Genomic DNA, 18,041 nt, shown 5'->3' on the forward strand with positions numbered 1-18,041 from the left:
TTCGCAGGGATGATGAAAAGGGAACTCGGTGAAAATACATTCTATTAATTAATCATACTGGGTTTCATTCTGTCAGCCATGAATAACCAACGTCATCAATTGCAGAGATCCATGGAAGCCAATGTATAATGGGTGGTTAAAAGATTATCACAAAAGCAAGTGTCTGTCGAAATTTTGCACAAAATATCTCAACTTCTAAATTGAACTTTCTAAAGGATGATCATGGCAATGAATATATGATGATCAATATATAATGATGAACCAGGCATATAACTCCTGTGGACCAATTCATAATGATATTGCATCTATTAAAAGTTAAAACTATAAAGTGTAGCCTTGCACAATATACACATCAGTCATTATTCAGGCAGGAGAGGTAACCTGTCTACACTGTCCAGTGATCCATTTGTGTTACCCAGGGATCCATTTGTGTCACCCAGGGATTCATTTGTGTCACCGCTGGCCCTGAGATAGTCATCCAAGCCATCATCTGCTTCATCGTCACCGTCATCATCCACCATAGTCTGAAATGGAAGTATACGAATATGTGTACCTGGCTCCATACCAACCATCTCAAATTTTAACTGGTACTTCTGAATGAGGTCGATCTGAAGGCTCATAATGTGGGATGGCCGAGGGAGTAGATTGGCAGGTTCCCCTTTTGGGATTACTACCTGCACTATGGCTATTCTCGTCTCCTGTAAGACAAAATATATTTAGGAATCAAGTTGCGCTGGGTCTCAAACATCTAGGTATCAATATCAGAAGACGAAACATCATAATACCTACAAGTTTTAAGAGACTTAATTAATGACATTAGAATGCTGAAATTCATCACTTAATCAAGCAATCTCCTTTTACCACTCTTTCCTAAATTGAATCTGAACTTTGATGTAGTATGTGCAATGGCCGCATAACGATGCTTATATGTACTCTTAAGTTTCTAATTATCATATGAATGAGGTTGTTGACTAAATCTCAACCCTCTACCTACTTTCTCCTCCCCCATCTCTAACTCTCATACAACAATGTTTACTCATACCGTAGATCCTAAATCTGGAGCCTCCTTTTGTCTTTCATTTGTTTGTTTCTGTTCCCGAGTCAATTGAACTAACCATTGATAATAACACCTTTGACCATTCGTTGTCGAATAACGAGATACTGATTCATCGCCATTAATGGACCTGGCGATAGAGATTCATCAAAGATTTTTTTAATCCATGTTAGGTTAATGGGGTTTCAAAAGATCCCATTTCCAGCCATTAATTTGACAAAATTGAATTTATAATGTAGCAGCGAACATAAAGGTCAAAAGGCAAGAAACAATTACACAAGTGAGAGCATAAAATTACATAATTCACTATTGTCTGCTGATCTGCTCCCAACTGTCAGATCTGTTATGTCATATTAATTTCTTATGATCTAAGGTATATTTTTTAACTCGTTAAATGAACCACAGAATCAACCAAACAGACAACACAAATCAATGCAGAGTGATATGAGTGACCAAACCACTGAAGCATTCTGCTGGTGCAGCATACATGTGCCTTCAGAAGTTGCCTAAGTGATTGACAGCAAACAAGCATGTGCACCCTCAAAATGACACAGGACTTCACACATCAAGCCAGGACTTATGATCTTCTCACCAGAGATGACATGGATCAATAGGGAAATCTCTATCCTTTGTTATGCAACCTAAGAGTGCCCAGGTATCTCCAGCTTTGATATTATGAAGACTTTGTTGCCTCTGCCAAGCTTACTCTGTATGATTCATGACTAGTGATTTGAGTTTCTGGTTTGGGTATAATTGTGTGAGGAGTCTTGACAGTTTACCGCTTTTAAGTTATTCAGTGCTAATATTTGTGGTGATTTAGCACTGTTGTTCCATTTTCGTTATTGGAAAGTAGATCTTTAGAATTCTCAGTCATGCAAAGCATTGGAAATAACTATACACACTAGTATGATTCAACAATATAACAGCTAATTTTCTAGTCTTTTATTCATTCTGATATTTTATTTTATTGTGCTTACTTTATTTGGTCTATGGTAAGTCATCATACAACCATTAACAAGATTATACATCATTTATTTGTAATCGATAATCTGGCACTAAAAAGGCGAGGAAACAAAATTACTTCTCCCGCAACCAAAGGAGAAACCTGAGTACAATTCAGGGGCAAGGCTGCATCCATCTCTCCTTTCTTAGGAGTAGTTTAACCATTCAATATTTTGTGAGTAAAGAGCTATCAGCTATGACAAGGTCCTAGAATGCGTAGTCTATTGACACTTTCAGTAAGCACCCATTTCTATCGATGTTGAATTCAACAAAGTTTTCATGTGAAGGTCGGAGGTACATCTGTGATGATATGCCAATGAACACTAGTCAAATTCTACTGGGAAGAACTTGATTTGTAAATGGATGGCCAACACATGTTCTGCCAAACCTAGCAGCTTACAAAATCCCTCCTGCCCAGCGAACAGAACAAAAAGCAAGTAAAAAAGTTGTTTCCAAAGGGTCCTGTTCATGAAACTAATAGCTCATGGGCATTCCAGCATTATTAGTACCACAAAATATGGTTCATGGAAAATATGTGAACAATCACGAAATCCACGTAAAATATGCCATTGTACAGGTTCTTGATTGATGGCCTGAATAAATGCCTAATATTCTTACTGGGTGATGTATGCAAGTTGCTGGAAAGCTGTGGCAGCAGAGGAAAAAATGGGGCTTTGTGTGGAGTCTTTGTTTGAGAAGACTAGGAAAGAATGCGAAGATTAAGGGGATGAAAGGGAATGGTATTGGAAAAAAGTTTGAGTGCAGAAGGAAGCAAAAGAATAAATTGTGGGGGATGCAAACTGTGGTGGGAACAGAACTTGAGAACACTGTATTACTGAGAAAGAATGAGGGGATACTACAGGATCGTAACCCTCAAACCAATCAAATTCTCAATATTCCACTACAGGAAAATATGAGAGTACACAGATGTTTATAGATTCTAAAGTTCCCTAAAACTAATATGACTGTAACTCCTAATTTAAGACTAATTGACTTTTTTTTATAGGTAAGCTTTTGGGGGTGGGGGATGTTAACAATAGGATTAGAACCAGGCCCTTTCCTCAAGGGCAAGGTGATGGGAATATTGCATACGAACTAGGGAGTTCCCAGACTCTTTAACTTTGAAATAACCAACTAAACACCCAATGTAAGAAAATAAGTAAATTAGACTCAACTAAGATTTGAATCACTGGAAAGACTACTGCTATAAAATGTGACTGACAGATCTGTCTCTGATACAAAAAGATAGATCAATTCCCAAATTAGTGTATTTGAACTTGAGCACAGATTCAACTGTACTTATGAAAATTATCAATTATGCATTCACCAAATCTAAATGAAAATTCAAAGACAACTTTTAACACTGGATGTGCAAGATAAGTGGTTATTAATTTTAAATTCTCTAATGCCACAAGTACATTTATCCACATCATGCGCTATATTAGTTGCTGTTGTGAATTTTCTGAGATACTACTAAAAAGACAGACTGGAAGAGACCATTTGATTCATTTGTGCCAAGTTACAGGGGTTCTTTGCAAGAAAAAAAATTGTTGAATATGAAGTTTTTTTTTTCTATGCAACATAGTGTCACTTTGGCTTTCATTGTTTCAGCTTATTATGATTTTCAACGGGATAAGAAAAAGTGTGAGCTACTAAAAGGGGACCAATACCACAGTGACAGTGGTGACAGTGGTGGTTAAGGTAACCAAGATGGCTGAAAGGGCAATGGTAGAACCCAACTCAAAATGCTCTCATAATGGACTAAAAAACACACATGCGACTAGTGCTAGGATTTAATTGGTATACCGCTGAGAGTTATTAATGTTATGACATGCTCCAACTGAAACGTTGATAGTTTTACAAAAAAGGCTGTGGCAGGGGAATACATCTACTTTCTTCAGTGTAGGACAACTGAGCATTCAGCAGACACCTCTCCCCATCGGATTCTTAACCTGGTTAAGTGAACTCACAATTTGTCTTTCATCTAACACTTTTGCATCCAAACATTTGCTAATGATTCAGCCGCCTCCTGTCATATGCTAGGTAAATTGATCTTTATTATAATGTTGATTATTCTATGTAATTACCCAGTATCAGTTTAGCAAATGGATCACTAACTTGTTAGTGACACACAAACAGTAAAAATCACTACGTCTATTTTTTTCCCCAATCTTGATATTTCTTTCCTTCTTTAAATTTTATTATGTTCATATATTTACTAAAAATTGAAAGGCTTGGCAACATTTCCCTGAGAATTCAAAGACGAGGAGACAATTGAAAGCTGCATAAGCCTAGTGCTCTCTACTAATTAGACTATTCATTACCTATGCAGCTTGTTCAGCCTCTTATGTATATGATAAAGTTTTGACATATTTCGCACATGCAATTCATAATTTACATATACTATTGGCCATGCTAAGTCAACAACAGACTCTGATAAATACAATGGAAACAGATCCTTATTGACTGCTTAATGTGCTCTTACTTCAAAAATTATTCATATAACATGTAAACATAAAACAAAAAAGAGAAATAACTTTTACCTCTATGGCATCAGTTTTCTCAGATGATTTGAGATAATCTTCTGATCCCACCTCCATCAAGCCATCAGCATGATCAGTCATGAATGCCCGTATGGCCTTTGTTATCTGCAGCAATGAGCTAGTCTGCAAGAAAAAAGAAGACTTTCTTAGAGGAAAATATTGATAATGAGAGGGCACTGCCAGGAAATGAATATGGTGTCATTAACCTTCACTACATATATAGGTACATCACGAGATCTAGCTACGGATTGAATCCGTGGATTCTTCTTGAGCCTAGACTGTAAAGCAAGTAGCGCATCTGCCTCGCTAATGTTATCAGTTAATTGAATGGCATCATCCAACTTCAACTTTTTAATCCCTTGTATGACGCTTGCCTCCACTATCTGAATAATTGTGCATTCCGTCAGTTCCATATCAAGTTGTTTCTTAATTTTGATACAATATAGCACATTCCAGGAATCAGAATTAACTGAAATTTAGCTGAAGGTGATATCTAATTTCACTTTACAGAACCAATAGAACTAAAATAATGCAGAAACACAATCCACCAATAGAAATTATAATCTTAATTCTCAAGTCCTTGACAGTGATTTATGTTAATTCCAAATTCCATCTTTTGCTGCTTTCATAATCAGGGTAAGGAAGTTCACATTTTAGTTGGGCATACTATACTTACATACCATTGACCTTCGAATTTTATTGAATCTACAGGCATAATAAAATTGGTACAAAATATGAAGTAAACTCAACAACATGATATCACGTACACTAAATTACTCACAATTGGTGCCATTGGGTCAGCCAGTATATTATACCTTGGCTCCTACTCACCCAAGCCCAAGGAAAGTAAAGGACTAAAGTAACGAGTTCATCAGCCAGACATGGTGAAGTTGATGGGGTCAACCTCTATCATTGGCCAGGACCCCAATGTTTGGCTCAATGATTCGGGGATACAAATTCTTCTTTAATGGAGCTGGGCATAAATAAAATGAGATGACAGAGAGACGTGCTCCCACTGAAGCTCATCCTTCAACGGTAAAATATTGAATATTCAACAGCTATTCAACTAGTTTTAGATTTCTTTCCTTTCATCTAAAAATGGTTTCCACAAATAAGACTGAAAGTACACGATAGAACTAAATCCAAAAAAGCAAGATTTTCCGTGTTACTTTCTTTCTTTTTCTTATTTTTTGATTCTACTTCTTGGAACACATGTTTTGATATGATGGGCTTCCAAGCATGCTTCATTTGTCTGTTGCAATGAAAAGGCATCAATATGACACATGCTCATATTACCAATTACTTTGAACACCTCCAAGGATAGGCCACATTGGACCCAATCCTGCAGAGTAAACCTCAGACGCTGCCAGTTAACCGCTACATTTGAATTCATAAAGTGTCCACCAAAATTCAAACCCAATATCTCCAAGTTTACAGCTGGTTCTCAAGTCTCATTCTCATTCCCCTAGGTTACACTTTAGGGTTTAAAAGGTAAAAGGATAAATGGAAATGTTGCATGAAAATATTCTTATCCAGTAACTTTATTGGCAATTTTGCTTAATAATTAATCACTTATCACATATAGTTTTTATTAAGGAAATCTAACCTATGCAGGCAGGTGTCAACAAACAGTAAGATTCAAAATTTCAAATAAATAGAACTGTTTATAGACGGTCTTACTTGAAGGTCTAAAATGAAGGGAGGTGATGTCTCACCCCATAGGCATACATGCGAAGTCGTGTCTCATTTTCCACAGCTTCATCTCCCATGCATGAAGAAATTTCATAAGTTATCTCACTACGGCCACTTATTGCATCCGTCATCTCGAAAGCATCTCCATTAATAATCTCTTCTTTACCATCGGTGGAAGTGTAATCAAGGGGTTCCGGTTGCATCATTTCCACTGACCCATGAGAGTTTGTCTTGCGAACTTCAAATTTTGGGATACGACCTATGCAATAAAGGCAAAATAAGAGGACATATTCACGAAATCAACATCATTTTATAAAGCACTTTTGAGTTTGAGGCAATGCCAACGGAAGAATAAAAATTTACCAGATAGAATATTATCCACCGTTGCTTCCAGGCTACAATGAATCCGCAACTCAGTCTGTGAAATTATCTCCACCCCACAACTAAAAGTTGAAGGTCCTTTCCTCTCCAGCACCGTCTTCTGAACTCTCCTCCGGTTCGCTTCTTCATCCCCAAGCGTCACGCTCTGCAAATTGATCGCACTAATTTAACTGATTGAAAAGTCATAATAATTGTGTTTCCCTTTCCTACTCAGGTCACCCATAACTGACAGTATATGTAAATGTAAATACACATAAAAAAATACACTTGCGTGCGTTTTGATATATATTATGTATATGGGTATATGTGTGTGTGTGTGTATATATATATATATAGAGAGAGAGGGGGGGGGGGGGGGGCGGGAATGGAGAGAGTTAGTATATTGATGACACAATGAGAATTCTGGAAAATTGAAGAACAAGCTCAACAAAGAGATTGAGAAGTAAAGAACTCAAAGGCAGAACAAAACGAAGAGATTGACATCACTGGCAATCAAATCCTATCTTCCTCCGTCAATGCACCGATCTTTAAGTTACATATAATATATGACAAACCAACACATATGTACGACAACTTCTGACCATGAGAACATTATATAAGAATCTTGTGACACAATGAGAAACAGTATAAGTGTGAGGAAATGCGTGTGGACTTGAATCCTATCTTCCAGTCTCACTGCAAGATCGTTCAAATCCATATAAAGATAGAATGATTTTATTTACACACCAAGATTTGTTATCTTTACACCAACAATTTTCTCCATATAAGTTTACACCATTTTTATCTAAATTTACATCATATTAATATTATTAACCCTAAAATACCCTTGATTTAAGTTTCCAGTATACAAAAATGTTATCTTTACACACAAATCCATAAAAATAGCTGACCCCATACATGGACCCCAACATCCACTCAACAAAGAATCGGAAATTAAAGACAGAGGCTTCATAGAACGAACAAGCATGACAACACGAAGGCTGTTTCGTTGTTATGCTCAAGCATGTCATTGTAAGTAGTGTATGTCCTAGGCTTGCTACAAGAGTAGCCCCCTCTGTCTAAGACTGTTGATGCGATTTATGTATAGAAGCACAGAAGTTGTAGGGTCTCAACCTTAACCCAATAGCATACAATACATATTCTTGGTTATAGATATATGGACAAGTCAGAAAAGAGAGTTGTTTCGCTTGTAAAATGAGTCCTAATTCCCCCAACCTTCGCTGGTAGGTCTTTACCTTAACTCAAACAGAAGAAGAGAACACAAAGAAGCTTAGCACAACGGACGACATTAATGAGACATATAATAGCAAGGAACACTTGTTAAATGAGAATTATTGCCGATATCTATGATCAGCATCCAACTATCCTTTCCTCTATTTGGGTCATCAACGACCTCATTCCTCCAGCCTTTCAATGTTGACAATGGTGTTTCCATGTTTTTGATGCTCATATGTATTTCTAATCTCCTTCTTGGACTCATTATATTTCATCTTCTATAGTATCCCAATGATTTCCCTCACAGTTGAATTGAAATGATTTCTAGGTTGTTTGTAGACTTATAACTTTCTAATTCAACATGTTTATATGTATTTAATTTTTTTATTTAAGGACATATTAGGTATTTCATACAGGGATATATATGTAAATAAAAAAATTAATAAAAGTGGTGTAAAGATAACAAATATTGGTGTGCAAATAAAATCACTCATAAAGATATGACAAACTGATACACATGTATGACAACTTCTACCATGTGAACATTATATAATATTCTTGTGATGCCATGAGGCACGGTAAGAATGCAAGGAAATGCACATGGGATTATTATCTCATCTTTCCTGTTTATCTCTTTCAAATATTCTTTTTTCGAACAAGAGATAAATGCATTTAGAATGGGAGAAGTACAAAAACTATGTGCGAAGGAATCTTTCAAAGAAAGCAATTATAGAACTAATCAGAAATATCACATGTGAGTTTGATCTTCAAATAAAAGTACCCCAACTTTACACACTGAGATCATGACTCTGCAAAGAGAATTTTTCACCTCAACTTTATGCCTTCTTTCTTGAACTCTTGACCCCCCGCGGCCCCTCTTCATTTTTTTCATTTAGTTCCCACAATTTAAAAAATAATTTTTTTCTCGTTTCTCCCTTATTTGAACCATCTCTACCTCCATGCTCTGGGAGATTTTCATGAAAGAGCATAATTTTGAACTTCCTTCCAAGGTTTCTTCCAACTCTTTAGTTTATTTTTCAGCCATCTACAAACTAAAAACCCATAAATAAATTAAGTAGAGCCCTACAAACTTCTTTGCATGCCATGACCCATTGGTTCCAGATTTTCAGAGAGCTTAAGGGTGAGGAAGATAAAAATATGCTTCAACCACTTGCAAGATAAGGGGGGCTGCGGGTAAGGGAGAGAAAATACACATACAGAAACAAGCTTAGTTTATATGGTCTTGGCTTGGCTATTATAACACAGCACAAACTAACCTACTCTGCGCTATCATCGCTATGAAAAATTGATTTAATGCTGGATACAGTTTTACTTTTGGAGAGCAAAAAACTAGCAATAAATGGACTACAATCTTTGGAGAGAATTGTAATATGAGATTGAATAAGGAGCAAAGGCATCATCGCAGACTAGGAAACCAAATGAAAGAAATATAGTGATACAAGCTCCATCTTTTTGAACAATGTGACGGGAAGGGAAAAAAATTAATTCAGCATACAAGTCCAAGTACATATTCAAAAGGTTGCCATTCATGAAAAGATGATTCACTCAACATTAGGTTTATATTGTTTTAGTTGAAAAAACTTGACCAGGAAATGAATATAAGTTGGAAAAAGTGAGCATACTCTAGAAGTCTCTAATACATTCTTATCTGTTGCTCTTTCAAGTTAGTTCAATCAGTGTCACTATTAAATACTGGTCACTTCACCAGTTAGGCAAAGAAAACGCTCGTGTCTGAAGAACACTCTACATATCATAGATGGGCAAGTGCCTTTTAATGAGCAAAACAAAAACTAATTCACAATCTTTCTTCTCCTCTTATTTTTCCGTAATAAGTGAAGGGTTACTACGATTGGAACTTAAGACATTATTTGTGACATCATGATATAAATATCTCACCTGTACTCCTCCAACAAGCATCTCCAATGAAGGATTCATTACCAAATTTTCTATTGTAACTCCATGGGCAGTGGCCACAAGCTGAATTCCACGTTGTGCAATTGTGCTAGCAGCCATTGCTTCAAGTTTTGTGCCGATTTCATCAATCACAATCACTTGTGGCATATGATTTTCAACTGCTTCTATTAATACCTGAATACCACAAGATTTCGACAAAGTAATCAATAATGGAGTGTATCACAGATTCTTGTGCCCCACAAACGGGAAAAAAAGTTAGTGAACATAAAGGAACCCAAAATAAAACAATACCAATTGTCATAGAAGAAATATGACAATCACCGACAGGCATGTCTGTGTACAATTTAGAATTCATTCATTTATTGTCAACAGAAAACACGTGAAGCACAATTTTCAAATCATTTTAAGGTTAAAGTGCAAAATACTACATTACTGGACAAATTAATAAACCAACTTCTGTCTTCTTGATTTGAACACAAAAGGAAAACATATAAAAATATATGTGGATTGGGGGGAGGGAGTTGCAGATTTAGGTAAAGATGGCTATGTCCATTTATTTAGTGTTTTCTTAAATAACTTTGAAGAGATAGCCGAGTCCTCAATCAGATCAAAAGCACAAGTCCTCTTTTAATGTAACATCTTTTTATTCCAAGCAATTTCAGCTAAGGCTGAACTAGAGATAAGACAATTGTTTGGAGGCCCTTTGCTTAGTCACCATGTAGTTTGTGTTCACACCAATAAATTATTCCATTAAAAAAAATTTGTTTCCACAACAAACAAATTTGTGACATTTAGGAGAACTATGCAATCTCATAACCAAGAAAATTATTCAATCATGTTCACACCCCTCTTTAGACAAACACATTCGATGGACTGCTCACAATTGAAATGGAAAGATGACTTCTAGTTTATACCTTATGTTGCATATCAGAGTTAGGAACTTGCATCCTGCGAGCGTTTCCAATACCTGCATGAGGTATATCACCATCACCACCTATCTCATTTGAGGTGTCAACAATCATGACGCGTTTCTCGTAATCATTTGCCAGCATTCGAGCTATTTCCCTGGAAATATATGATAACTAGGATATTGTAAATTGTAATGACATAGCACAAACTGCAGCAATGATTCAAATAGTTATGAATTATATCTGAGTTTTAGGAAACACTCAAGGACACTTTTAGGGTTTGCAGCAACATAGTGATAGAAAGTTTCCTCCTATTAAGCCACAATGCAAGACAATCAATGAATAACAAGGCTTGACAATGTGACCCATATTTTCCTTCACAGCCAGCTATCACATCCCTTGAAACTGAGAAATTATAAGCATGTAAGTTTTTAATTAAGAGATTGAAAAAGAGGATAGCCAGAAGTGTTGAGATTGTGGAGCCTATTTTATGTAGGGGTAATATAGTCTTATACCTAGGCTTCGCAGTAGCCCTAACCGTAAAAGGGTGCTTATATTTAGCAGCAGCTTTATTTTGGCTGTTGAGCATAGTGGAATCCAGCGATCCATGGACGTAGCCTGTTCTTAGGGCGAACCACGTAAAAATCTTGTGTTTTCGTCTTTATTTTCAGTTCTTGATATTGCTTTATTCATAACAACAACTAGTATCAGAGGACAAGGTTCGGGTGAGAGCAATATTAGGCATTGATCAATCTGCACACGGAATCGATAAAAACTCAATAGAACTGATTTTGCATATTGGAGGATGCAAATCGAAGACTATTAATATTGCATGGTGGAGGATACACCTACCTCTTTTGGGTGAGAAACCAGAATCGATGTATGATGCAGGCTGGAAGTTTCTTGATCAACAGGTGTTGGGAGTCATTCAACTAACACTGACACGGAGACGGAGCATTGCACACAACGTGGCGAAGGCTGAAACCATGATGGGATTGATAGAAGTCTAGTCAAATATGTATGAGACACTGATAGGATTGTCCCACATCGAAAGATATGGAAGCTAAGATGTTGTTTATAAGGGGAGGTATAGGCCTCCCTTAGTACCCAAGGTTTTCTAGTATGGGCTGGGAGGCCTTGGGTACAGCCGGCCCATATGGGTGGGTGTCGGTTGGGCCTTGGGTGCTGAGCGTGTATGGGCACGACTCTATCAATGGTATCGAAGCCAGGTTCCTGTTGTGCCTTCAACTTGGGACCGTGTCTGCGGAGTGGCCGGCCATGGTGCTTGACCAACGGGGATGCGCCTGCCGGAGTGGTCGGCCATGGTGCTCGACCAACGTGGGCGTTGGTCTTGAAGGGGAGGGTATTGATAGGATTTTCCCACATCGAAAGATATGGGAGCTAAGATGTTGTTTATAGGGGGAGGTATGAGCCTCCCTTAGTACCCAAGGTTTTCTAGTATGGGCTGGGAGGCATTGGGTACAGCCGGCCCATATGGGTGGGTGTCGGTTGGGCCTTGGGTGCTGAGCGTGTATAGGCACGACTCTATCAGACACCTACCGCAATAACAAGGTGCATCTAATGAAGAAACTCCCCAATCTGAAGATGGGTGAAGACACTGCCCTTGCAACGCATCTAAACAAGTTCAACAATGTTGCCATCAATTATCCACTGTTAAGATAGAGTGTGAGGATGAAGTGTGCGCCTATATTGTTCTGGTGTCTCTACCAAACAATTGGGAGACCATGAGAACAGCAGTAAATACTTATTCAGGCAAGGAAAAGTTAACCTATAGTGGTGTAAGAGATCATATCGTGAATAAGAATCTCGAAGAAAGTATGCTGGAGAAACCTCAACCTCTGGAAGCAAGGGGCAGAGTGTCTGATAGAAATTCTAGTCATGGCGGGTCAAAATCGAGGCAAGTTAGAAACCAATCGAAATCCGGCCAGAGGCGAGAGGGTTTGTTGGAATTGTGGCAAGCCTGGCCACAAGTACTGCAGAGCTCCAAATAAGGACAACATAAACAAAAATGCCAATGCAGTGACTGATGAGGTACATGATGCATTACTATTATATGTTAATAGTCTTGTCGATTCCTGGATTTTAGATTTGAGAGCTTCTCTTCAATCTACTGCACACAAAGAAATCGTTGAGAATTATGTTAGTAGTGATTTTGAGGTGTATTTAGCTGAAGGTGAAGCTTTGAACATTGTGGGTATGAGAGAAGTTCATATCAAAGTCCGAATGGATCTGTATAGAAATTACAGTGGGGCGCACAAGGTCATTACGGATGGGGTTATGTCATGTCCTTGAAAAGTGGATAGTGATGAAAACACTCCCTTGGGAACACGTTTTAACACAGTGGCAGTTTCCTATTGGGTCCAACTAAATCTCTGAAATTACATTGATGCCTCAATTACCACTTGATCAAAGGGGATGAAGCGACACAATGTAGAAAACCAGAGAGAAAATAGATGGCTTCTTTCATAGTAGCTCCTGAAAATGAACGAGAAGAAGGTTCTGGAGACAAAGGAGGTGTGTGAAGGAGAGAAGCATCTAAAGCAGGGAAGGTATGTGAAGAGAGAAGCACCTGAAGCAGGGACACGGCCATTTCCATTCCGTCCCTCAAAAAAACAAGAAACTGCCTGGACACATGTCCGACACATGTCTGGGCCGTGTCCCAGCAGTGTCGTTGTCCGACTCCTGGACGTCGTCTTTGTAGAAGTGTTCATGCTTCATAGATTGATACTAATACCATTGCAGTTTTTGAATTTGAAAAGAAGTATGGATTGTGGCATCGAAGTTAGGACATATTGATGGCGGATTCAAGAAGTATTGTGCTAAAAGAGTGATGACAATGAAGAAGACCATCCTTGGAACAACACAACAAAATGGTGTCACCGAGCGAATGAACAAAACCTTCAATGAATATGCTAGGAGCATGAGATGGCATATGGGATTGCCAAAGACGTTTCGGGCTGATGAGTTAGCACTACAACATATTTAATCAACCGTGGACCATCAGTTTCTTTATAGTGCAGAATATCCGAGGAAATGTCGACCGGGAAAAAGGTGAACTATATTTTCTGAAAATATTTGTGTGTCTCATATGTTCATAATGATACCATTGGTAGAAGTAAACTTGATCCAAAATCTGACATGCGTTACTTTATTGGATATAGTGACAAGAAGTTTGGTTAACCAAGTCGGAAGATTATAAGGAGCAGAAACGCGTTTTCTATGAACAAATGATGTACAAGGATAAACTAGGAACGGAATCTCGAACCACTAGTCCCTAAGGAAAGATGATAGAAGTTGCTCAATTCAAGGATTTGCCAGTGATTGATCTTCCGGTCAATGACATAGTACGTTGCCATGACAAAGGCAAGCAAAGAGATTGTGTGGTTACAAGGTTTTCAAAAGGAGTTGAGTCAGATGCATGAGAAGAGTACTTTACATTGTGACAGTCAAAACTATTCAACTTGCAAAGAACCCAGTGTTTCATGCTAGAACGAGCACATTCAGATTCGAAACCACTTTATTCGATCAGTTATCAAAGATGGAGTCTTGGCACTTGATAAGATCCAAGGAAGTACGAATCCAACAGATATGTTGACTAAAACAATGATTGAAGCTTTGTTCGGCTTCAGTTGGTGTTTTAGCCTAAAGAAGTATGATTGACTCATCGGAGTATTCATTGTGTTTTTGGGAGCGGTTTGATGCAAGGTATGGAACAGTCTCCAAGTGGGAGAATTGTTGAGATTGCGGAGCATGTTTTATGCGGGGTTATTATAGTCTTATACCTAGGCTTCACGGTAGCCCTAATTGTTAAAAGGGGGGCTTGTATTTTGCAACAGCTTTCTAATATGTCGTTTTGGCCTTTGAGCATAATGGAATATGGTGGTCCATGGACGTAGCTATGTTCGTAGGGTGAACCACGTAAAAATATTGTGTTTTCATCTTTATTTTCAGTTCTTGATATTGCTTTATTCCTAATAAGAGGTATCATGCCAACAGTCATCAAACATATAATATTGGAAAGTAGGAACTCCTTTAAACATTGTTGGGCAGCAACAAGATATGAAACAAAAGTCCCACCACACAGATTATAATTACAATCAAAGCATTTTGGTTTTTCTGAAAAATACCTCAAATAAGCCGAAGATATCATTACATGGGCTAAGTGTTGAAATTAAATTGATAATTCTCTCTAACATAAACACACAAGAGACAGGAAAAGTGATTAATATGCAAATTCACTCAAGGTAGTATTTCATTTCATCTCTCTTAATCTATTACATTCAACTACGTCACATATATATATATACACACATATATATATAGGTATAGCATAATACAAAAATCAACTTGAATTCTTCTTCTCCATGTCATCTTATCTTTAAAGAGTTCAATACCACACTAAATTTAGCCAACTCTATGGAAAAGAAAATTTGCTTACAATAAACTAAGGCATCAAAATAGATTGCCAATAGCAAACTAACCACGCCCCAAATGCATTACTACCTTTGAGTCAAACCAAGTGACAAGGCTCCAGCCAGGGCAGGATCTCATATGTATGGAGGCTTATCCCTTCATTGTAATCAAAAATGTTTTCATGATTTTAACACATCAGGCCAGCATGTCAATGAAACAACTCAACAACCTTACTTTTGTGCTACGAATTACCTTTCATTCTGAGATATTTCATTAATGTAAAAATTGGTTCTCTACATTCTATTTTGCAACATGTGTAAAGAAACAAAGATCAAGCTCTTAAATTATGATATTCAAGCATATAAAATCTATGAGCAATAAGATTAACCAACCTTATAATCGTAGTTTTCCCTACCCCTGGTGGTCCGATGAGCAACAAAGAAGCCCCATCTTCAACCAAATCTCGTAGCAAATTAGCGCTACCTGATATTGCTCGACCAACACGACAAGTTAAACCAATAATAGATCCCTTCCTATTTCTGATGGCACTGATACGGTGTAACGTCCGGCTGATGCCCGCTCGATTGTCAACTGCGAAATCTCCAACCTGCAGTATGCCAAAAATATGTACTTTAAGACAGAGGAGCTTTGCATCTCACATTTGAATATATCAAATACACATATAATGAGTTCAACATGGCACAACTTTAAGAAATATTTAGCCTTGTCCCCACCAAAAGAGCAGCTGAATCAACCATGATAAAACAGGATACCAGTTCCAGACATTACGAGAATTGTAAGGATTAGAGCCATTGGGCTACTATGTAGGAGCATACACGAGTAGACTGCTATTCTTTGATTGTTTTTTATTTATAATTGCACTTAAATTTCCTTTGAACGCAAAATAAACATTATTGGAGCCTCATCAGCATTTTATCAAACTCCTAGCAAGCAAAAACCAGAAAGCAAAGTATGAAGAAATCAAGCATCAAGAATCCTCTGACCTGTGAAGTAGCATGCTCAAGATCCTGAACAGTGATGGGACAATCAGATAACACAAAATCCCCAGACGGGAACCGCGCCAAAGGCTTGCGACCCAGGTCCATAACCACCTCGATCAAATTCTCGAGCTCTTCGTGGTCGCTGCATTTCCTCCGCATCTCTTCGGGCAAAAGCGCCAAAAGCCGTCCCAATTCGACATCGAAATCATCTTCAGCCACCGACACCACCGAAGTCAAAGAGGAGGAATAAAAGCAAGAGATGAACCCCTGAAACCTGCAGAGCTTCCGGGTGAAGATATATGGGTTGGGAGAGAAGTGAAGGGTCGTCCTCAGTCTGGATTTCGTACACAGCGGAGGTCGGTGGGTGAGATGCTTTGTTGGTAAGGAAGGTAAAGAATTTCGAGGCAGAGAGTAACAGAGCATCTGTGATTTTGGCGCGTAAATTGGAGAGGTATGCGAAGGTGGATGATCTGCATTTCGACGGAATTGGGGTTTTCATTTTGTTCATTTATCTGTTTTTTTTCGATGATAATTACATAGTAAACACCTAATCCGGTCCACATATTTTATTTTTTTTAAATATCGGACAGAAATAAGTTTGTTAAAATGATATATATCCATAATTTTATTATCCATAAATTTACATAATCTATATCATAAGCAAAAAGATGCATGTCACATAAATTAAAAAAACAAACTTATTTTATTAAATAAGTCACATAAGCATGCTTCCGATATGTTTGCAATTGAAATTGATGGTCCACATATATAATTTGTTTTAAAAAAGAAAATTCAAATGTTTTATTTATTTGTTTTATTATTTTAGCTAGGGATCACACAACATAGAAAAGCTTATAAGAATAAACTGATTGAAAAATAATTTATTAATTATAACAATTAATTTTATTTTATGATTTTTTGTCGTGCGAAATAGAATCTTATAATTTTAATACGTCGTGTCATGTGGAGGTAGCCAATAAATATTTTAATAAAAAGTAAAAATGAAATTTTTGAAATTTGTATGGAAATTGTATTTAAACTCTTATATAGTAATATATTAATTTGATTAGAATTCCATTATTTTAATATTAAGTTATTAACATAATATAAATATTGAAAATTAATTTTTTATAGGATTTGTTAAAATTTAAAATTTTGTTTTATTGTTGTTTTTCGTGCATTAATGGACTCCAGACTAATGTAATTCATCATTTATTTTGTTAAAGAGGCGATTAAATACACCACAATTTTTGTTACGGGAAATTTTATTTGCACACCACTAAAACACTGAGTTTACACCACTTAATTCACAATATTAGTTTACACCAAAATTTTATAAATCTACACAAAAAAATTAATGAATAGACCAAAATAACCTTGACTAGTAAAATATTATATTGGAAATTGTTAACTCTACACCAATAAACAAAACCCACAATTCTTTTCTCCAACCAAAGGAAATTGTGATCATTTCTCAATCAAGGTCAGACAAGTATTTTCCGATGAAGTAGAGTTCTTTGTCTTTTTCCCTTGATAACAATTAAAAAAATCTCTATTGTATATGAATGAATGACTTCGCTCATTAGTCTAGAAGAAAGCCCCTGCAATTGGATTGGAAAAACCACTGCCCCTGCAATTGGATTGGATTGGATCCGACAGAGACTTGATCGGAGATAGACGGCAATGGTGATGGCAGCGCGTATACGGAATTTACAATAATTAAAGCATTGATTTTTTTTTGCACCAAACCCTAACCCTAACCTTATTCAATTTTAAGATTCAGATTCTTTCTTTTTTGATTACTGGCTCAAGTTTTATTTTCCCTTTATTACATTTAATTTCTTTCACTTTTATTTTTTTTAGTTAAGGGTTAATA

General features: G+C 37.0%; 1 protein-coding gene across 1 annotated transcript; it reads right to left on the bottom strand.

Moving 5' to 3' along the window:
* Positions 1 to 184: 184 nt before the first annotated feature.
* On the bottom strand, positions 185 to 16,656 carry LOC119984977 (protein SEEDLING PLASTID DEVELOPMENT 1). Its single transcript, XM_038829117.1, has 9 exons — positions 16,169 to 16,656; positions 15,557 to 15,771; positions 10,737 to 10,887; positions 9,805 to 9,996; positions 6,655 to 6,817; positions 6,315 to 6,550; positions 4,806 to 4,982; positions 4,600 to 4,722; positions 185 to 698 (listed from the first exon to the last, which is right to left on the bottom strand). The coding sequence occupies exons 1-9, from the start codon at positions 16,586 to 16,588 to the stop codon at positions 360 to 362; spliced, it is 2,016 nt and encodes a 671-aa protein (XP_038685045.1). The 5' UTR covers positions 16,589 to 16,656; the 3' UTR covers positions 185 to 359.
* Between the last annotated feature and the right edge of the window lie 1,385 nt (positions 16,657 to 18,041).

This window comes from Tripterygium wilfordii, chromosome 19 (genome assembly GCF_013401445.1).
Source record: "Tripterygium wilfordii isolate XIE 37 chromosome 19, ASM1340144v1, whole genome shotgun sequence".
NCBI lineage: Eukaryota > Viridiplantae > Streptophyta > Magnoliopsida > Celastrales > Celastraceae > Tripterygium > Tripterygium wilfordii.